Source organism: Dreissena polymorpha, chromosome 14 (assembly GCF_020536995.1).
Source record: "Dreissena polymorpha isolate Duluth1 chromosome 14, UMN_Dpol_1.0, whole genome shotgun sequence".
NCBI lineage: Eukaryota > Metazoa > Mollusca > Bivalvia > Myida > Dreissenidae > Dreissena > Dreissena polymorpha.
The window spans coordinates 241,214-265,367 of NC_068368.1; the positions used below are offsets into that span (position 1 = coordinate 241,214).

The following is a 24,154-nucleotide window of genomic DNA, read 5'->3' on the forward strand; positions in this document are numbered from 1 at the left end:
CATTGTCAGACATGATAGAGGCATCAATCGAATAAACAGCAGAGTTTCAGTTCAGTCGATAATAGTACTATCCAAATTTGTGCTACGTGTCATTATAATTATGTTCGATTCTTTCGTTGAAATGTGGCATCAATTTTATTGATCCACGTCGGCTAAAACTTAATGTAAACGCCATTTTGTTCAGTTTAAGCCGCGTGATCCGATTCTTTTCAGATATGAAAAATCGGCCCGGCAAAGCGGGTCGCTATTATTTATATTGGCACGTTAGATAGGAATAACGGCCGCTCACGACGCTATTTATTATTATTTATAGTAACGATATGTAATATTAATTTATATTACACAATGCAATTCAGCACTAAATTAACTTTCTAACTTGCAATATATTACAAATAAGATATACATACTTACAACTAAATTTATGTACCCATCAAATATATGTAATTAAAATTATCTGTATATAACATGCTTGTATGTGTATATGTAATATTTTACCGAGAAAATACAATTATGCGCGCACACACACTATCAGTTTGTCGTTAGCGTTGTTTGTGCATTTTCCTTTTGCTTTCGTGTTTGGAAATATGTTTTGATGTTCTAAATCTAATAGAAGTTTCGTTATTTATGTTATAGTTCTTAATGTTGGTTATTGGTTATTGGTATCCCGATAAGGTTGATATTAATGATGTTTTTATTTGAATTGAGTGATTGCTGCAACATGTTTTAATAAAAATATATGATTATAAAAGCGTTAAATACTATGTTAATTTAGTTTTAAACGCTAAAATATTGCATGTAAAATAGTCGCGACAAGTCAGTTTTCTTTATCTGCAAATTCATAAATAACAATTAACACGAATGTAATAACATATAAGGGACTCTATGCCATATTATAAAAATAATGCATCAATGAATTACATAGATTTTAAGAACCAGATTGTTAACAAATCGAGACTCTTCGGTTCGTTCACAATTTAACCATGGTCTTAAAGGGATCTTTTCACGGTTTGGTAAATTGACAAAATTGAAAAAAGTTGTTTCAGATTCGCAAATTTTCGTTTTAGTTATGATATTTGTAAGGAAACCGTATTACTGAACATTTACCATAGTCCAATATAGCCATTATATGTATCTTTTGACGATTTTAAAACCTAAAAATTATAAAGCGTTGCAACGCGAAACGATTGAATAATTTGGAGAGTTCTGTTTTTGTCGTTTTAATGTACGAAACTACGAAGATTGCTTATATAAGGTATAAAATACCAATGCTGTGTATGCTCGGCGGAATAGCCGAGAGGGCTAATGCGGACTCCGGGGGTCACTGGTTCGAGCCCTGGTACCGGCTACTTGTTTTCCTTGTTTTAATTTATTCTTGATTTTTTTTCTGGAGTTTTTAAGATCCAATGTTTACATTTATCAATATAAAGCATTTAATGACAAACTTCAAAATATGCCAAAATCTGTGAAAAGGCCCCTTTAAACTATTAAACTAATACAAATATTCGTTTTTTGAACTGCCGAAGAAAGTAATACATTCACACATTTTTGTCGCGTAACGGTTCTTCCAAGATGAAGAGCGAACTGTATTGTCAACGTAATATCAATGCTGGTTCTGATAATGCGTGAAACGATCACGCCTCTGACCAAAAATCGCGTTTGTGTAATTTCACTTAAGAAATCTAATATAAATGAAATTGGTTGCATTCACATCAGTTTTGATCTGGTTTAATTGCTAATCAACCGAAGTTAAATAGAATTTTGTTCTTAGTCGAAATAACGATAGCAATCAGCCGACCAATCTCGCCATGAATTCTTATGCTGATGTTTTAGTTAGTGTGGGTTTTTTTCACAACTTAAGCTATTAAATCCTACGACAGTCGGATTGGTTTCAGCAAATTGCTTACCAGATAAGAAAATATTGACGAAAATCAGCGTAAAGTGGACACAATCACCCTTAAATCAATAACAATCACTTGGCGGTTAAGCTGTCATAAAAAGAAGCGCAAGTAAATCGAAACAAGTCAGTGCTTTCTGTCTGAGAAGTACGAAAACATGTTCAACATTTCCGACTCCAGAAACAACAAAATTGCAAACGTAAAAGTGCATATAAAAAATCGGTTCCTGTAAATCATGATATTAAGCAAACTAACACCTTCTTAAAAGAAGATCTTAAAAGTCGGGAGATACTTTTTTGTTATTACCGAATAACTCGATACCTAAATAAACGTTTATATCAACTAGCGGAAGTAGCACTATCGATTATGTATAATTACATAAAAAACTACCCTTTATTACATTGTATAGTTTATGATAGTTGTCGTGTACACAACATGTGCATGTTCAGATATATTTAAACTTTGTCGTTAATAAGCCAGTGTGTTCGAATGAGAGAGTCAATCTCAGAAAACTTAGTTGGCCCAACGATGAATAAAAGCACAATCTGCTCATATGCAACTTCTGAAGTAAAACATTCGTCATAATTGTTCATAATATCACGTGAAATAATAAGAATAAAAATGCAAGTGGAGAACAATGTCCAAATGTATCTTCGTTTTTTTTTCGCTTTTAACCAAGTTTTTTAAATCAAATTTATTATCGTTAGTACAAAAATATTAATTAAATTTAAACGTCTCTGTAAACAATATTATACGACTTGCTGCTGAAGCAGTTTTATAAATAAATTTCTACCAAATCATATAAATGGAATAGAAATACGCAGCAATTTAACTCTGTAAGGTACCTTTTCAAACGCCGTCGCCTTTTTGTCAGAGTTTCCAGTTTCAATTTTTACCGATGCGCATAAAGTACAATTTCTTTCAAGTTCATTGAATAACAATCCATGACAATCGTCCGTGCAATCCCGCATGCAAGTTGTCACATCTGTTGTTCTTAAAAATTTTAACACTACATGACAAGATAAGTCCTTCCTCATTTCGAACCTTGTACATTCGGAACATGAGTCTTGTTGACCTGTGGTCAAGTGATCCACAAAAATAATAGTTATGCAGTAACCAATAAGACATTTCAAAAAAAATGTCATATCCATGTTTGTTGCCTTTTCAATCCTGCATCTTCTTACTTCGTAGACATTCCAGTGCGACGTGCTTTCACAAACTGATCATCATATTCTTAGACGCATCACATTCCCCTGGTTTGGGAAATTATGCTTCCGCCAAAGTAGTTCTGCGTTGGAATGAACATGTTAATAATGAAAGAAAACTCATTTTTTATTGTGTGTTTAAAACGGAATGTCGTTTACAGAAATGTTATTTAATTATGTTTAAATGTGATTTTGAATCTCTATTAAGATTGATAGCGATTGTAAGAAGCACGATTACCTGACCTGCTTTCGCTTTCACTTTTTACTTGTAAAAGAACTGCTACCCACAATTCCTTTCGCGTTAGCACACCAGGTCAGTAAGAGCGGTGTGTACACAATGATAAGAGCGGTTTTGATATGTATGGTTGCCTGTTTCTGCCAGGACGTTTCGGGAGAGTTGACTCCGTTGAATGGCTTGAAACGATAATACGACAGCGGCTCACTTACCAAATTTATCGCAAATGTAAGCAGAGTAATTGTTTTGGCGAGGCAGTGTTATAATTGACCTTTTGAACAATTTAATGTTTGTATCTTCGTTAATTGACCCTACCTCACAAAATATGTGTAACGGCCATCTTGCTATCTCTGGTTTAAAAATAGCGTTTTAATAATGTGTTGGCTAATCGTTAAAGATGAATATTACTATTTTTTTGGAGTATCTAAATTTTCGTACATCCTCGTGTTATTTATTTTGTGAGACTCTTATTTTTCGGACACCTAGATGTTCACCTAATATTAATGACTCTCAATTGTCCAACAGTAACATTTTTAGCATAATTAATCTTATTTGCGTTAATCTTATTGTACACTACACATGTGTTTTAACAACCAGATAATGGGAATTAATCTGGAACATTTATACGAGGAATCTGTATATCATAAGATTGGCTTGCCTTGTGTCAATAGGCATGTATATTTGTAAGTATTAATGGATTTGAAATTAAATTTGTTAGGAAATCACTAAAATCGGCTTAATTCATATACTATGTGTGTTTTACACAATTACGAGAATAATTGTTCGCTTTCATTTAGTACCAATGATATTCTCGATGCTATTCAACGCTATTGTTTTATTGGTGTATGCTTGTTACAACTATATGAATTTAGATTTCTACGACAACAAGCTCCCTTTCGAATTTTGAAGTTTGACAAATGGATGTTGTATAGTATTTGAATGCTTTATAGTATATTATTCAATAAAAGTTAAGGTAATCATAATAAGCAAAAGTTAAGTATATATTAGCTTAATTGTAATGATAACGGTTCATACCACTGTGGATTAAATAGCAGGCGGGTATTTTACTCGATGTTCAAATTGCAACATTCATTATCTTTCAGTAATTTAAACAATTAAAAAAGTGGTATTTACAAACACGCGTTGTCATGTCGGCAAGTGACATGGGGATACCCAAACATTGATGAAGGGCGTATATTATTCATCACAATGTGCAGAAAACCAAAACAAAGTTTTAAATGCGCTCGAAGAGTAATTAAGGTACCTTCTACTCTATTATATCAATTACCCGTATGACGGTATCTCAACGATTCCGTAATGTTCAGCTTTAGAATCAATACACAATAACGAATGAAAGGGAACGGTTTAGACTTTCAGTACTGCCGTCGCAAGCATTTCAATACATTCATGAATTATTCGTTGTGTTTGGTCTCAGCCGACTTGTTTCTACTTCATCATTGTCATGTAAACGCATAAATTATTCTTCAGACAAAAGTGTCAAAAGGTATGATTCATGTTTCACCTATGAATTCGTAATGAAGCTCTTAAAAGGCAGAACCTGTTCTAATTGTTTTGAAAGCCAATATGATAGTAATGCCCGGCACAACACAACTTTTGTTCTATAGTATTACGTTATAAATTGCATTGAAAAAAGACAAAATGTATTATGCAAAACTAGTTGCCAATATTGTCTCAAAAGTGGACAAATGTTATATAAAAAAGACCATTGTGAACATGTTATTCACAAAAGCACGTTGGGCAGTTCAATAGTATTACAGCTTGAAACCCGATGACTCAGAAACACGTTATAGAAAACAAAAAACAAAATATATGTGCCGTGCTCTGTGAAAAGGGGGTTTACTGCATGTGCGTAGTGTCGTTCGTGATTAGCACGTGTAGTCTGCACAGGCTTATCAGGGACGACACATTCCGCTTTAAGGAATGTTTCGTTTATGGAAAGTCTCTGCTTATCAAAAATCCAGTTTAGGCGGAAAGTGCTGTCCCTGATACATAAAAGTTGACACTCACGGGCAAATTCCCCCATGAAATGGGTTGTAATTAACATTTTAAAGGGGCCTTTTCATGTTTTGGTAAATTGACAAAATTAAAAAAAGTTGTTTCAGATTTACAAATTTTCGTTTTAGTTATGATATTTGTGAGGAAATGGTAATACTGAACATTTACCATGCTCTAAAATATCAATTATATGCATCTTTTGACGATTTGAAAACCTGAAAATTATAAAGCTTCTTCAGCAAACAAAAGGAGGTTTCTTCACCGTCGCTACATGTCTTCACCATGACAACGCCGGGGGTTGCAGACATTGGGAAGTACAAATATTTCCTGAAGCGGAAGTACACATTCTATTTGTGGTAGTTTGTCCAAATGAAATAAGTGTAAATAAATATTTGCGTACAATTTACTTTTTTATTTTATTCAATAGCTGCTACATACCGGATGCCCGGTAGCGCATTGAAGTGTTCGTCTATGAACGACTTCCATTTACGCCAGCTCCACGCAGTCTGAGTAAACATTTCTTTCATGTAAAAATATGAACATGAATTAATTATCAATACCAATTACCGCTTTGGTTTTCATTTTCACTGGTATTTTAACTTAACATGCAAAATATGGAAATATTAAATACATTTTTACTTAAATTTATATGCTAACAATCAATTTAGTTATAATTAATTTAACAAATTTTCGCGCGTCAGTGATGTGGGTTCTTAATTGCGCTCAGTGCGTGTAACTTCTTTTCTTCTGTTACAGCGCCGACAATGTACTTGCTAAGTCGCTCGCACGTGCCACAAACGTCCTCTCTCGGTTTAGCAAATCGAATGTTCGGAAAATGCTTTTGAAAGAAGTGATTTTAAGGCGCCGTACACTTCGCTCTTCGCAAGCAGCAATATATTAAAAGGCGTTAATAATGAACTAAACATTCATACAATTTAGATACAACATCACATATTAGACCGTGAATCATGGCTTAAAAAATAAAAAAGTAATTGTCTGAAAATATTCTACGATCAACCACAGTGTCTTTCATTCAATGATTCAGTGCAAAAACAATACGTGACGTGGTTTAATTATCAATAGGAGGCTTTAATTAATAACTTCAAACAGTTTATTCAGTGACGATTTTGCAAAATAAACATAACCTAAAATGAATGTATATAGTATTAAGGTTCTTACCTCAAGTTCGGCATCCATTTCACAAGTTCTTAAAGGGACCGTCAACCAGATTGACGAAAAAAGAAAAGTTATAAAATACCGTATTTTTTACAATTATTAGTTTATATTGATTAAAATATCACGACTGGTATATGACATTACTTGAAAAAAGTTGTTATTTTTTCATAATTTCAGTATATTCGGTACGGAATACCGTTAGTGCCACCGTGGTTACACATTAAAATCCAGAGGGCGACAATGCGATAGTACGATGACGACAGTGCGAAAATACGATGACGATAGTGCGACAATACGATTGCGAAAATGCGATAGTACGATGGCGACAATGCGACAACGCGATAGTACGATGACGACAATGCAATAGTGCGACAATACGAAGGCGACAGTGCGATGGTACGATGGCGACAATGCGATAATCATATTGTACTTTCGCCATCGTATCATCGCATTGTCGCCTTCGTATTATCGCATTGTCACCATCGTACTATCGCACTGTCGCCATCGTATTGTCGCACTGTCGTCATCGTATAATCGCATTGTCGCCATCGTACTATTTCCGAATGGGTCAAGTTTCCCCCGGGTACTACCCCCCCGTACCCTGGGTACTTTGAAGTATACTTCACCGTACACCGATTTTCAAATGATACTTTTGGGTACCCCGGTATACTTACAGGTACCCCATCTTTTCTAAAAAAATATAATTTGTACCCACATTTTGTTCGTACCCCCAATTTTCGTACCCACATTTTTTTCGTACCCAAAATTGTCGTACCTACAATTTTTTCGTACCCAAATTTTGTTTGTACCCAAATTAATTTTTTTGCATACTTTTTTTTCGTACCCAAAATTTTCGTTCCCACATTTTTTTTCGTTACCAAAATTTTCGTGCCCACATTTTTTATGTACACAAAATTGTCGTACCCACATTATTCACATATGTTTACGAAAAAAAAAATAATTTTGGGTATGAAAAAAAATGTGGGTACGAAAATTTTCGTTATGAAAAAAAATGTGGGTACGAAAGTTTTGGGTATGAAACAAATGCAGGTATGAACATTTTGGGTACGAACAAAAAAATGTTAGTACGACAATTTTGGGTATGAAAAAATTATCCCGCAAAAAAATTTGGGTACGAAATAAAATGTGGGTACGATGTACAAATTGGATACTAAAATTTTGGGAACGAAAAAAGTATGCCAAAAAAATTTGGGTACGAACACAAATTTGGGTAGGAAAAAAATTTGGGTACGACATTTTTGGTTACGAAAAAAATTGTGTACGAAAATTTTGGGTACGAAATTTTTTTTGGGTACGATTTTTTTTAGTAGGAAAGATGGGGTACCTGTAAGTATACTTTCTTAAATGAGAGTTATTGCCATTTGTTTTTTTTTGTATGATGTAAATTTTGAGGGCTATATCTCAGATATGATACAATATTTCAACATGAAACTTCATGGGCGTATAGATATTAATAAGAGAAGCTCCATGCACAAGAACCAAATGATGATTTTCCCTTTTATTAGTTTTTTTCAACATAAGATCTTTCTTAGAAAAATTATTTGCAATCAAAATGAGGACTTTACACACAACTTATTTTATTATAAAAGTGAGGACTTGACACACATATTGATTTATCATAAAGGTGAGGACTTAATGCACACTTCTTTTTATCTAAATGATGACTTGCCCTTCAATTAGGTTTTTTGAAAATAAGAACTTTCTCAAAAAAATTATTTGCAATCAAAATGAGGACTTTACACAAAACTTATTTTATTATAAAAGTGAGGACTTGACATACATTTGATTTATCATAAAAGTGAGGACTTGATACACACTTCATTTTGTCAAAATGATGACTCCAGTATTTTTAAATAAGAACTTTCTTTAAAAAAAATCTTATCAATCAAAATGAGTACTTAACACAAAACTTATTTTATTATAAAAGTGAGGACTTGACATACAATTGATTTATTATAAAAGTGAGGACTTGATACACAATTCATTTTATCAAAATGATGACATGCCCTTCAATTAGGTTTTTTGAAAATAAGAATTAACCTCAAAAAAACTCTTTATTTCATCAAAATGAGGACTTAACATAAAAATTTTGGCAAGCATGCCTTATGAATAATTTCCTGAATACAATAATTAGATGGACACTAGACAGTTATGTAGATTGATGTTGTGATTAAACATGGCTTTCGATTTTGTGATGCAGGAGATGATGCCAATGATTCACCATTAGAAGACATGACGGTAACAGTGGTCCAGAACTTGGCTCAACCAGAGTTCCTACAACATTCCGACATGCACACAACCAGCAAAACATACCAAGGTACTTGGGAGATAAAATATTTGGTGCTCATATTCAACCATTCTTGTAAAACTTCAACGTGGACAAGTTTATGGAGTTGTGACAAAGGATTGCTCTCTTTCTTGTTAAACAGCTGGTAAGGCTGGTGATGCCCCAGATGCACTAGAAGACATTAATTTTTAGCTTGACTATTGTATATGAAATATATATAGTGGAGCTATCCTCATCACCCCGGTATCAGCTTCCCGTAAGCGTTAGCGTGCAAATGTTAAAGTTTGCGTACTACCCCAAATATTTCTTATGTCCCTTGACATATTTCTTAAATATTTTGCATACTTCTTTACCAACATGACTCCAACTTACAAACAAGAGCAGACAACTGTATCAAGCATTTTGTAAGAATAATGGCCTTTTTTCCACTTAGAATATGCATATTATTAATAACTCTATGTTAAAGTTTGCGTACCACCCCAAATATTTCCTATGTCCCTTGATATATTGCTTTAATATTGTGCATACGTCTTTACCAACATGACTCAAATTTGACCCTGCCTTGGGGGGTCGAAAAATTAAAAAATTTGCTTATATAAGGCCTATTTTGTGCAAACTTTTAAAATCTTCTTGTCCTAAACCGTATGGCATAGGGCTAACAAATTTTGTGTGTTATGACATCTTATAGTCCTATACCAAGTTTGTTCAAATTAAGCCCCTGAGATCAAATTTGACCGTTCCCAGGGGTCACAAAATTGAACATATTCTTATATTGGGCCCATTTTGTGCAAACTAAAAAAATCTTCTGGTCCATAACCATTGGGCCTATTTCTACTAAATTTGGTAGGTAGTGACATATACTAGTTCTCTACGTAGTTTGTTTAAATTATGCCCCTGGGAACAAATTTGACCTTGCCCCAGGGGTCACAAAAATGAACATATGCTTAAATAAGGCCTATTGTGTGCAAACTTTAAAAATCTTCTTGTTCTTAATTATAGAGCCTAGGGCTACAAAATTTGGTTTGTAGTGATATCTAATAGTCCTCTACAAAATTTGTTCAAATTATTCCCCTGGGCTCAAATTTTACCCGGCCCCGGGGGTCATAAAACTGAACATATGACGTTTACCAGTGGAGATTACTGCGGCCGTTTGGCTGTGACCGACAACAACATCAACATCTTGTCAACATGAAATAAAACCCTGTCATTTAGTGCCATTTTAGGTCAGATGGTAACTGCCTACAAAGGCATTGAAGTAAAAACATGTGTTATGAATGTTTTTCTGAAACTGAAAAAAGTCGGGTTTTATTTTAATATGTCGAAAGTGATCATATATCTGGATGATAATATTTTGGATGACATGTTAATTTTATGTCTTTTTTGTAGTGTTTAAACCAGTTTAATAATTTATTATTGATTTTAAAAACACAACTTCCATGAACATAATAATTTCAAGAAAAGTAAATATATGATACTGCACGGTAAACTCAAACTTTGTATCCAAGAGATGGTGTTGAAATTAATGAAGTGCTAAGTTCTTAACTATCGTATATGCTGCTTTTTAATAACTAATGATTCATTGTTCCATTTGTGAATCGTGACTCATGAATTGTGGATATGATTGTCAATTGCTCAACAATCCTTATATATTTCTGACCATTTTATATTTTTTTAATATAAGTTATGAATTGATCTTAGAAGTCAAATGTATTACTTAATTAAAATCATTTATAAATATAAAGAAATAATCTTTAGATTATCATAATATTCTCAGGCCTGTTGGTCTTAGGGATGTGTGGGTTGATGAGCAATTTCTTTTTTTATCACAATTATTTCTACCCTTCCTGATAATTTCCTTCATATTCCATTTTAATTTAATTGACGTCTGCAACCTCTTTGCAATTGGGAAAGTCCAAAATGTGTCGTTTGGTAAAGGGTTAAGGCATTTTGATTCCTATGTGTCTTTAGAATCTGTTTCAAATCAAATGCGTAGATTTGATCTTCAGCATCTAAAAATATGTGAAATAGAAAGAACGACAATATCTTTTGGAGAGATAAATGTACCTACGTTATAAGCAAAGGACATGTGCAACAATTCCCGGGCTTTTAAGTCTGTTTATTTAACACGGTAGTGACTTTTTCCATATATAGAAATGCTCACCCTTCCAACTTTAAACCCCCAGTGGGACGAGGGATAGAAAGATAAAGTCACATGCTTGAGTACATTTCAACCCATGCGCATTGCACTTCTTTTTCGCAAAGAAAAAACAGTGGAGCGATACAGGGCCATCATGGCCCTCTTGTTTTGAATATACAGTTATTATATATGACTTATTGCTTATTAAAGATCTTTGCTAAAAGAATATACAAACAAGACTTAATATCTCGGCCATCATAACTGATTTATATAGTTATCATTATAGTATTCAGATATTACATACTGATATCTATATACAAATTCTGGCGTTCATTTATTTTCATTGCCTTGACACTTTCTTCCAACAAATAACCACTTACTGTTAGATCAGCAATATTCGGACTAGTACACTCTATCTAAAACCATGGAAAAGCCTAACCCCATTATTGCAGTTTATGGTTTATGTATAAATATGAGAAGTACATGTATGATTATAAAATTAAGAAATTTAGAAGCACAAGATAATGTATCACTTGTGACCAACTCAATAGCTAAACAATAATTTTGCAAAACAGAAATGTCCATGGAGTATAAAATTTAACTTAGATTTATTGGAATGTGAAATACATTTTAAACAGCTAAATAACAGATCTATTAACATATTTGTCTCTGACAATACTAATGGCACAACATTGATATAGCTTATTTGATGATTTGAATTGATAACACTCTTAAATAATTATAATGGACATGCTATGCCTTAAAAATGTTCTTTGGTCCAATTATGACATTTGAAAATTATTCAGTACCCATGCTTCAATAGCTCCTATAATCAGATTACCCTACCCATTGAATACCTGAACATTGTAATATATTTATAAGATTTAATCGCTCCGCAAATTTCTTTGTGTGAGTGTAGTGTCAGGCAATTTGAAAAAGATCTACAATCAATTGAATTTCTTTCATATCATACCTGCCAAATCACTCGAAGCCTTTGACTAGTAATGGCTGCAATATGAGAACCATAGCTGAAACTTTCAATTTAAAATCCACTGGTGATCAGCAATTTAACGAACTTGTTCGAACATTTGGCCATTATTGAGGAGGGCATATATTAGTCACGCCTTACTTCTAATCCTGAGTTCTTGTGTGTGTATGTGTGTGACTATTCTGTATGAAATTAGTATCATCTCTGTAATTTGTGCATTCCTAGAAGGATGTCAATGCCATTTCATATTTTATATTTGCCTGACTACAGTACAGACACCGTGTACTGAAACAAAAAAGCCCGTCAGCAGTGTTCACTTTTCTCGATGGGTGACCCTTCCCGTGGGATGGACAAGCTACTTACCGTGTTGTTTGGCCGTAATTCACCTTGTTTCCCGATGAAAAGGAGTCGGCAACATGGGATTCGGAAATATGCATTCCGCAAACTAGGATACATCGTAAATAACAGAAATAATAAATATTCGGCCGATGGGGAAATGGCAAAAAATGAAATCTGAACTTCAAAATTCAGCAATCCGGTACAAAGATAGAGACGATCACAGCTTCATTGCTTTATTTGTCCGTTTCACCGAATTTAGATTTTTAACTGCGTAAAGGTTAAACCACTTTTGACAGCTTATTTGTGTTTATCTGTTGTGTAATGTCAATAAAGTTGTAAAAAACTAAAGAGTCAGACTTTATTACATGTATTCCCTATCAGAGCAGTGTGTGTAAGAAAAATAAATGAAATTATGAAGATGATTTATATACACATTCTAACGCAGTGTAACTGTTAACAGATATTCATTTTCATTTTTACCTGTTATCAGAAAGTCCCCAGGAAGCACTTTTTTACATACTTTGTATGACACAATAAAACATTTTTTGTACATGATCGGATTGCATTTAATCTAAATTAAAATTTGCTCGTCCAATGAAAGTTGTGTCCCACAATGCATTGTACTTTTTACATTTCTGATAAATGGTGTAGGCCTCAGATTTTGGTCCTTGAGAAAAAAAACTGTTCAAAACATGCCCCCGGGGTAAATTTTGGCCATGCTCCATTACCAAAGTGAGTGATAAAGGGCATTTTTTCAATCTTGTCTAAAAAAATTCATAAATATAACAATGTTTGTTTATAAATTTCTGATTGAAAAGAGAGAATATGTATTGCTTAAATAAGATTTTTAGTAAATTAAAAACAGCGTTATTTCATGTATACCCCTTTAAGCTACTGTAATCCTTCAATTCAGAAACATTTCAAACAGCTTTATGGGGAACAAAATAATGTTCTATGGTCCAACCAGTTTGTATTATGTTTTAAAACTATTCAATATTCCCTACAGGATTTTGAAAAGCTCAGCAAATGAGATATTTGACACCTAAAGAAGATTCCTTTGTGTGAAATAGACATGCTCAAATATCCACAAACATTTTTTATTCTCCCCCAAAATTTATTTTGGGGGGAGCATATTGTCGCCGCTTCGTCTGTCCGCCCGTGTGTCCGTCCGTGCACAATTTTTGTGCTATTTCTCAGCCACTAATGACCAGAATTCAATGAAACTTTATGGGAAGCTTCACTACCAAGAGGAGATGTGCATATTATCAGCGGGTTCTGGTCGGATGATTTTTCACAGAGTTATGGCCCTTTGAAATTTTCCATTAATCGTACACATAGTGCAATTATTGTCCGGGCTTTTTCTCAGCAACTAATAACCAGAATTCAATGAAACTTTATGGGAAGCTTCACAACAAAGAGGAGATGTGCATATTATCAGCGGGTTTTTGTCGGATGATTTTTCACAGAGGTATGGCCCTTTGAAATTTTCCATTAACTGTATATATAGTGAAATTCTTGTCCGGGCTATTTCTCAGCAACTAATGACCGGAATTCAATGAAACTTTATGGGAAGCTTCACTACCAAGAGGAGATGTGCATATAACCAGCGGGTTCTGGTCCGATGATTTTTCACAGAGTTATGGCCCTTTGAAATTTTCCATTAACTTTACATATAATGTAATTTTTGTCCGGGCTTTTTCTCAGCAACTAATGACCGGAATTCAATGAAACTTTATGGGAAGCTTCACTACCAAGAAGAGATGTGCTTATTATTAGCGGGTTCTAGTCGGATGATTTTTCACAGAGTTATGGCCCTTTGAAATTTTCTATAAAACAATTATTGTCCCCTCCAACTACTGTGCCCTCAAGACGTTTCCTTTTATCTGAATATATAGTGCAATATTGTGACAAAAAAACCTTTGGGGAGCATTGATCACCGGTCTCCGACGGTTTCTTGTTTTATTATGTTTCCTTTAAGCTGAATAATGCTCAATATGATATTTAAGCAAATTAGCCAATGGTTTATTTAACCCATTCCAATAAGAATTGGAAACTTATCAACATTTTATTTGTATAACCAACTTTATGTGCAATTTGCATGTCAGATTTGTGTGAAATAGTAGCTTTGATATTGCAATTGTTTAATAACTGTAATTTAAATCATACTTGCACAACCTTTAAAATCAATGCTATTAAGTTTCTATATATGGAGAAGACGACGCAGATGAACAGGACAAGGATGCATTCTACGACGCCCTTCAAAGTGTTTTAGAGGACATCCCCCAACAGGACGTGCTGATGTTGCTCGGCGACTTCAATGCTAAGGTTTGCTGCGACAACAAACACAAAAAGAGGACCATGGGAAGACATGGAGTGGATGTGATCACCAAAAACGGGGAGACACTAGTCTACTTATGCCAACAGAACGACTTGGTCACAAGGAGATCCACAAACTTACATGGACATCACCAGACGGTAGGACCCAGAACCAGATCGACCACATCATCATCACCTACACAAGGACGATATATCGTATTAAATATATCATGCGTCGCCGCAACTGTCATGAAAAATATTGTGCGTCGCCGCGACTTTTAAGAAAAATATCGTGGGTCGCCGCGACTGTCAAGAAAAAGATCAAGTATCGCTTCGTGTGTCTAGTTTTTCCCTTGATGAAAGAATTGCAAGATTATATATGGCACTATCAGGATTCCGTATGTTAAAGTATTTGCTCCTCGTTGTCCTGGGTATTGAACCATTAGGGCAGGCAAGTCAACATGGCATATAGTGGTTATGTTTTAGTATTTGCTTCTTTTTGTCCTGGGTTTTGAACCCCCATGGCAGGCAAGCCTTCATGTAGCATAATGGTAATGTTTTACTTTACCTGTCACTTTCCTAATGATTTTAGTAATTTGATGGGTAATAATTCATCAAAAGTGATATACATAATACAGTTAGTTTGACTTACTATTTTTATTAAAGATCTTTGCTAAAAGAATATAAAAACAACACTTAATATCTCGATCAATATTACTGATTTATATGGTTATCATGATAGTTTACAGATATTACATATGGATATCCAGATACAAATTCTGGCATTCATTTACATCGCAACTAAAAAATATCTTGTATGCTCAATTACTCGATTGCAACAAATTGAGCAACTTTATTCATTGAAATTTTGTATAATGATCATGCTTATGAATTCATGTTGGGTAGGTGGCTGAATTCATGGTGAATTTAAAGAGTATAACTCAAAGTACACAAATGTTTTGCTTTCTATAAATTTAGATTGATATATGCATGCTATCGTAATGGCACTGTGCATTGAACATTGTGTGGGTCTGACCTAAGCGCAAGTCAAGTTTACTGATGTAGAAATGTATGTTCCTCTCAATACCTTAAACATGTGCAATCTGTATGATCAATTAAAGATGGCGTCATAGTGATAATCTATAATAGCTTTTGAACATTATAATTTCACATTTGCAGATATATAATTAATTTGAATTATTTATAGATTTTAACTTGCATACAACGGTCGTGTGTTGAAGGGTGCTCCCAAAAGTACGAGTAAGAGAAAAGCTGTAAACAAAATCTGGTTAAAAAATAACAACATTTAGGACTTTCTCAACGCTTTTTAAATTTTTAATACAAGCTGCATTGGATTTATAGACATATGCAGGCTTTTTTCCTGATTTTGTGAAGCGGCCCTGGCCGCTGTACTTTGTGAAAAATTGAGTCACAAACTTTTCAAAATTGTTAAAGAATGAGACGCAAACTTCTGAAAATTGAGAAAAAACAAGTTGCGAACTTGTACAAATTGTGAAATTCAGTTAATTAAAAATAAGTGTAGTAAAAGCATGTTTAATAAATTTACTTGCCTAATATTGAAATGTTTTTAATTATAAATGCATTAATCATATTTTCATTGTCTTGACACTTTCATTCAACAAATAACCACTTATAATTAGATCAACAATAGATCTTAAACCAAAGAAAAGCCTGACCCCTGTCAATATCTTGACTTGCGCAAACAACTTGTATAAGAAATGTCAACCATTTATTATATTTTTTCAGATTTTACAAAGCATAAACACATACACTGTTTGAACATTTCTTCGCACCATGAAAATGCGTTAAAATCAATGTTCATATAAATGGACAATAGTTATACTTAAGTTTAACCAATATTAACAATTGTAAATGGATAATATACAGAATAACAAGTCTCGCTCTCGGTTATCAATACATAAATCATGTGCTTTCATCAAAATTTCAAATGAATTTTCTTATAATTTAATCCATGTTCGTTTTAAAAGTGCATTGTAAAAAAAACTTCTGTAGAAATCGTTTGTTTCTTTATTGAAAGCCCAAATTGCAATAAATTGGGAATATTTGATGTTTTTAAAAATCTGTTCAACATAGCAACACGATTATTGTTTAATGGTGAGGTAGTGTGTTGTGTGTCGTGCGGCCTAAACATTTGCATTGTTAACACACAATAGGCCACATGTATTGCTTGATCTCCATTAAATTTGGTTAGAAGATTTGTCCTAATGGTATCTTGGACGAGTTTGAAAATGGTTCTGGTTGGTTAAAAAACATGGCCGCCATGTGCGGGGCATTTTTCCTTATATGTCTTTATTTAAACCTCGTTAACACTGTAGACGTGACATTAATTGTCCGATCATCACTAAACTTGAACAGAAAGTTTGTCCCAATGATCATCTATTGGACAAGTATAAAAATAGTTCCGTTGGCCAGCAAAACATGGCTGCCAGGGGGTGGGGCAGTTTTCTATTATATGACTTTAGTAAAACCTTGTTGACAAACTAGAGGCCTAATTAATTTTCAGATTTTCATAAAACTTAGTCAGAATATTTGTCGAAATTATATCTTGGTTGAGTTTGAAATGGTTCCAGTTGGTTGAAAAACATGGCCGCCAAGGGGCGGATTATTTTTTCTTATAATTGTTTTGGTAAAAACTTGTAAACACTCTTAAAATTACATGTATGGTCCATTCTTCATGAAACTTGGTCAGACCGTTTATGTTAATGATATCCTGGATGATTTCGAAAATGGTTCCGGTCTGTTGTAAAACATGACCACAGCGGGTCGGCAATTTATCCTCATATGTCAATAGTAAAAGCTTGTAAATTTTTTTAAAATTACATTTATCGTTCACTCTTTTGAAACTTGGTCAGAACATTATTTTGGTCTAATGATATATTGGGCTGCACACAATGTGTCAGTTCCTTTGTATCTCAGGTTTGCCAATTCGGGCCTTTCAGGCCTTCTTGCAGTCTCCACACTAGCTATAAGCCCGCCAGCCCGGGACTGATGAAATGTTATTCGGGCTACTAAAAATTAATAATTTATATTAATTTTATTGACCCCAGCTTTATTCTACTATGTGTATATTTTGTTTCCTTTTGTGCCGTGCTGTACCGTTTTGGCAATTGGTTCCTTGCCATAAATAAATGACCACGAAGATGTGTATGATAGAAGTGCAATACTGTTTCACTTCTTTATATTATATAGTCGGGTTATTGTATTTTTTGTCTGTTTCAGATAAAGCTTCATAATTCGGGCTAGTGGTTTAAATATATAACCGTGAAGACTGTTCTTGTTTGTTATATTCTGTATGACTCTCAGTATGTTTGAGTATTTTAAATGATAAGTATTTGATTGGCAAGTATTTGTTTTTATAATAATATTGATAACATGAATAATTTATCCCATATTGGTCCTTAATTTTTATCTTAAGTGATGTAACCATTGTTTAAATAAGTTTCATTACATAGTAAATACAATAAACATAATATCCCTTCCCAGTTAATTCCGTTCAGCTAAATGGTCTTAATAACCATCAAATTACAAACAATTTTGTTTGTATGCCCCCAGTAGGGTGGAATATGGCAGTTTTACTGTTCATCCAATTGGCTGTGAAGCGAACTAAATTTGTTAAGTGCTTGATTTAAAATATGTAATTACCACTAAGTGTAGATGTAAAATGACACAATTTTCAATCGAAGTTATGTAAATGTTCCTGAATTATTTGCACATGCATAGGAGATAATAGTGTCCAGGATGGACAGATAGACAGACGGCGGAACTAAACACAATATCTCCACGCTTTTAAAAAAAGCGTGGGAAAAAAAAATAAGGTAAAGATGAGCACTAAAATTTGGTGTGTACATGGTTTACCTGCATAAATAGTTTGAAATTGCAAATATATTTAAATTTTAGAACAACAAAGTAAATGTTGAAAATGATTCATGATAGTTCTATGTATATTGTTAAATCACTCATTTTAGGGAAATTATAATTTTTTGTTTAAAAAGGCAATCTTACTCAACATCTGCGGATTTTAGGTCATACATGCATTGATACTGATTTTTAAGTTGATGCCATGTTTTATACAGATAACTTGAATGTACCGATAGTTTTCAATTCATTGCTTTGTAACTGAAATAATGAATTTTTTACCACCTTCCTGTAACTTTTAATTTAGTGTTTTGTGGAAAATGAGATTTTCATGTTAAAAAGTATACATTATTCAAGATAGATTAAATCAAAAACAACTGTTGATACCTGCTCATTGATAATATTTCATTCCTTATGTGTGTAATTTCCTATCCTTGACATGCATTAGTAATCATGTAAGAAACAATTTGTTTGCAGCTGGTTGTTACTGCATGTGTAATTTCTATTCAAAATGATGGTTTTAATAACATGTGATCCAATGAGAAATGAATTTCTCAACTGTAACATTTCTTAATTTATATATGAATCATATTTACTGTATGTGCTCATGCATACATGTTGCTTATTGTTGATGTCTTAATAAACCAAGAGTACATTATCAATATGTGTTGTTGCTCGAAAATATGTTTTTGTAGCAGGAAGTGCTTTGGGCTCGATCTGAGGAATCTGAGAACTCAACAACATATTAATATAATCCTTCTGAAGTTCTGAAAACAGAAGTAGCCAGTTGGTATTACACATCTCCTAAACAAGTACAGCACAATGAAACTTAAGGTTCTATAATCCTAAATTTTTATAAAATCGTTATATCCACGCAAAACTATTGATGATTGTGGTGCTCAGATTGCAAAACAACCTGTTTGGCAAAAATAATGCAGACGGTTAGATTATTATAAGTGCAAGAAACAAAGAATACCTCTGGAGATAATAATTGATATGATAATCATTGATTGACAGAATCACAATTGACCTAGATATTTATTTATGTAGTGATGTATGTTGAAATGAGTTCCTTAAGATTCCAAAAACATATTGACTTAAAATAAATAATCGCAATGGCGGAAATGACTTCATTTCATGCTCATGAACCGGTTTTAAAATACTTTGTAGACTTATCTGCTAGGCGGTGAGGACTTTTAGACCACCTGATAAACTTCAACTATATTTGCCCTAGTTCAGTAACCGACTAAAGATATGCTAACATAACACTGATGACTGATGAGTCTGTTGTGTCTTATATTCTCAATGCTACTTAAAATATTAAGTCCATTTCAACGTTAAGACCAATAATAAGCAAATTCGTTAAATTGATATCCCCCGCCAAATAAATTTTGATTATTGATGGGTGCAGAACTAACAGAAAAGTTTATTTGAAGGGCTGTACCCTTATCCCACTTATTTAAAAGTTACAACATAAAAAAACAACAATTGGCAATAACTCTTATTTAAGAAAATGTAGGGTTATAGATTTTGTGCATGACACCCTTCCTCATTGATATCTTAACATCCATTAAATTTCATCTTTAAATCGTGTATATTATCTGTGATATATTCCTGAAAAGTAACATCAGACATGTACGTATGTACTAGGGTTATGTTTCTTGTTCATGGCACTTATTCTCTTTGACAATTATACACCCATGAAATTTTATTTTGAAATCTTGTATTTATAGTTTCTGAGATATAGCCCTGAAAAGTTACATCATACAAAAACAACAAAGGGCAATAACTCTTACTCTAGAAAGTGAAGGGTTATGGTTCTTATGCATGGTTCTATAAATGAGATATAGCCCTGAAAAGTTACATCATAAAATAACAATAACAAGAAAGGGCAATAACCGTTATGTAAGAAAGTATACGGTTATGGTTCTTGTGCATTGATAATTATACACCCATGTTTCATGTTAAAATCTTGTAAAGTATCTGAGATATAGCCCTAGTTACATCATACAAAAACAACAAAGCGCAATAACTCTTATTTCAGATAGCGACGGGTTATAGTTCTTGTGCATGGCACCTCTCTTCAGCTATATTTATACACCCATAAAGTTTCATGTTGAAAACTTATATTGAGTTTCTTAGATAAAGCCCTGAAAAGTTTGTGAGTGACTGCACTGACAGACAGACCGACGGTTCGTTTAAGTATATTTAGCGTACCCGGGGTACATTATAGTATACTTAAGAGTACACGGGGTACTTTAAAGCATTACCCGAGCCGAACCGACAATTACCAATCGAGCTTATTGACAGATTAAATAAATGTGATGATAGTGGTAACTATGATTGTGTGAAATATAATACAATAGTTTTCCTAAATTGAGTGTACATGTGAATTAGCTAAAATAATGATAAAAACACCGATTGGGATTATACATTTCTGCAACTGAATTTGGTTCATAATCAGTTTTAAACTTTTTTAAGCTGAAATAATATATATATATATATATATATATATATATATATATATATATATATATATATATATTATCTGAAAATATTTTCTTTAATCAATGTTATATCTTTGTATTAAAACACTGCAACACTCATGACTGTAAATTAGGCATTACCATATTTCTTTACAACGTAATGCATGTACATCGTCGATATATACATAACATTTAAAACGAAAATCCTTTTTAATTTCAAATGTTTGCATGGTGTTAGAACTACTGTTTTGATATCTTTGTTGTGAACAACGTGTTTAGGTTCAACGTCCGAAAAAAAGATGTCCGAAAATAACTGCAAGCTGTTAAAACTCGAAATTAAGTTGAATTGAAACAACATTGCGTTAAATTTTAGTTCTCATCAATCTGACATTTTTCACGGCGACTGCTCGGAGCAATCTCACAGGGGTACTGTGAAAATCGTCAGATTTCCGATTTATGTGACAGATCTCACGATCTGACAATGTTCACGCTACACCGGGCCATTTCGTTTCCGTAGAGAAAGCTTATGTCGTCCGTTTTTAAGCTTAAATTTGATTGGCTGTCGGGTTCAATGGCTTATTCTAAAAATAAATGCTTCTCGAGCAGCATATTGCTGCGCGAGCAGGAATTTTGCTGATCGAGCAGCATTTAAATGCTGCTCGACCAGTAAATTGCTGTTTGAGCAGCAATATGCTGCTCGAGCAGCATTTAAATGCTGCTCGAGCAGTATTTGTTTCTGCTCGAGCAGAAGTTCAAGTTTCGACCCCTTTGGTGCGTCATATATGTATGCGCAGTTTATTTGCAGTTTGGGCTTGCAGTAGGTGTAAGTTTATTTTCTTTCTCGGGAAGATAATTTAAAAAAAGATACCCGCCTTCCATAGAAGATTAACATTCCGGATGTCGTGTGATACAAACTATATTTGTAATTATATTTTCTACAAATAATGCACACACTGGTACTATTATTTTAGTTTTGATAATTGGCCATAGAGGAGGAAGGTCTAATGGGAGATAAAATACTATATTGTTATGCTTACAAAGTTAAAACACACATACAGTGTTTCTTAAATCGTGCGGCAGCCATTTTCTTTTTTATTTACGACCGCCTGAACATTTAGTTATCACAACAATAATTGTTTGAGCAAAATCCTTAAAAAGACGTTATTGACGTCCGCCCACCTTTTGTTTGGGGATACATTTTAACTGGACTCGGTAAGTTGGAATGCCTACGTTATCTTAAACCTTCACATTTCTCAAGACTTTACTTATACTGACGTACATGTACCCGTGCATCCCGGACTGGATTACTATTCCCGGATACGTCTGGCTATCAAATAAGGACAGTTATTTCTTAAATGGTACAATACAAGACTGAACTTTTATGTTGTTATTTTTTCCATATAGCGACATTGAGCGTTAAAGTCTGCGACATTTAGCGTTAAAGATGATACATATATATTTTCCGTAGTTTTGCGATATTAAGCGTTTGTTTCGACATTTTACGTCAGCCTTCCAACTTTTGAAGTCAAGGTCGACATTTAACTTTCCTACATTTACGACATTACCGGTGCTTAATCGGTTTAATTTTGTATCTTTTTCCAGTTATATTGATCACATAAAAGACTAAATCACACATCAAAACAGTGTTAACCTTTCAAAATGCAAATTTTAATACCAAGCAGTACGTACCATCTCCACGCACGATGACGCTTTCTATTTGAAATACTCCACCCAAGTCAACCTCCCAAGATGCATCTGAGGATGTAGTTTCCGTGCACGTGCTCATGTTGCCATCGTTACCAAATGCCGCCGCGCGACCGTTAGCCGTGTCGGTTTGTTTTGAGTTCTTCCCAACGGCAACGTTATGAGCTGTCAAAACCCGATTGTTCATTAAATTCAGCAACACAAACTTATAACAGAACTACTCTGGAAACGTATTAATTAAGCCAAAATAAATGTTCACTTAACTATTTTTTAATATCAAAGTGTTATGGTATTGTAAACGTATTTTTGTTTATTGAACTGCAGACTTTCAACTCAATTCACTTTATATTATCAAAAGACATGTCCAGATATTGCAATTTAATGTATATAGTAAATGGCATTCTAAATGGACATTTTATTAAACGCGATTGTCTTAGAGTATATTAAAAATCAAAACATCTTACAACGTGATTCTCTCAAAAAAATTGTCTTCAGAAGACAGTGTTAGCTGTATACGGGAAACCACGTTCTATATGATATCGAAACTTAACAATTTGGTTTGTGAACGTTCACTGACACTTTCCTTATATGTTTGCTTACTAGCGTTTACGTTACAATATCGTCCCAACCACTCGCCAGCGCATGTACACTTGAAACCATAAAAGAGGTTCTCACAGGCTCCACCGTTCTTACATGGGCTCGAAGTGCACCCGTTAACATCTGCTGAATAATTATCATTATGTATTCTCCATATTATTAAACTATGTGAACATGCATTTTGACCAATGAGTTTATATGAAATTGTAATGACGATTTAATATTTTGTTTTTAAGTAGTATCTACTCATCGCAAACATTGAAGTCATCTGTATAACAGTTAAACTATTTTAAAAATAGAAAGATTCATAATGTTTGCATCAGCATCCATAACACGTGTTTATGAATGTTCTTTTAGACGCGATTTATATTAATTAGTTATTAATTGTTTAACACTATTTGTAGATAGGCTTAAGCTACTCTATGTTTTGTAAATAAAAAAGATACATTGTGTACTTATGTATATGATAAAGCGACTTTAATCTTCCAGTAACAACCTGATTCATTGCTCTTTTGTGTGTACAATAAACTCAACTGACTACCGGTGTATAGTGTATCTCTGTAGAAACACGGGGTTAAACACACAACGCCGTTTTCTCATGGTCGACATTCTTGAAAATTGATTAAAAAATGACTGGAGAAATTACAATCCGGAAATGCTGTTATTGCAAAATTTTACATTCAATTTCTTTATGTGACCTTGAACTTAGATGTAGTGAAACGGATTTACAAGCGACACGTTATCTCTCCATGGATGTCAATGGCGGTTAGCTATGTTTAAAATCATATCATAAATGACATCTAATAGTCTAGACAAGCTGGTTATTGCTAATATAGATTTGACATCTAAATTTGA

General features: G+C 33.6%; 2 protein-coding genes across 2 annotated transcripts in view; one reads left to right on the plus strand and one right to left on the minus strand.

Annotated features, from left to right (window-relative positions):
• The window catches only part of LOC127857583 (uncharacterized), a 22,557-nt gene extending 19,457 nt beyond the window's left edge, over positions 1-3,100 (minus strand). The window contains exon 1 of the mRNA XM_052394055.1: positions 2,741-3,100. Coding sequence (XP_052250015.1) covers positions 2,741-3,046 — 306 coding nt within the window. The 5' untranslated portion in view covers positions 3,047-3,100. The remainder of the gene's footprint in view (positions 1-2,740) is intronic.
• The window catches only part of LOC127858476 (uncharacterized), a 230,935-nt gene that overhangs the window by 129,652 nt on the left and 77,129 nt on the right, over positions 1-24,154 (plus strand). The window lies entirely within an intron of this gene.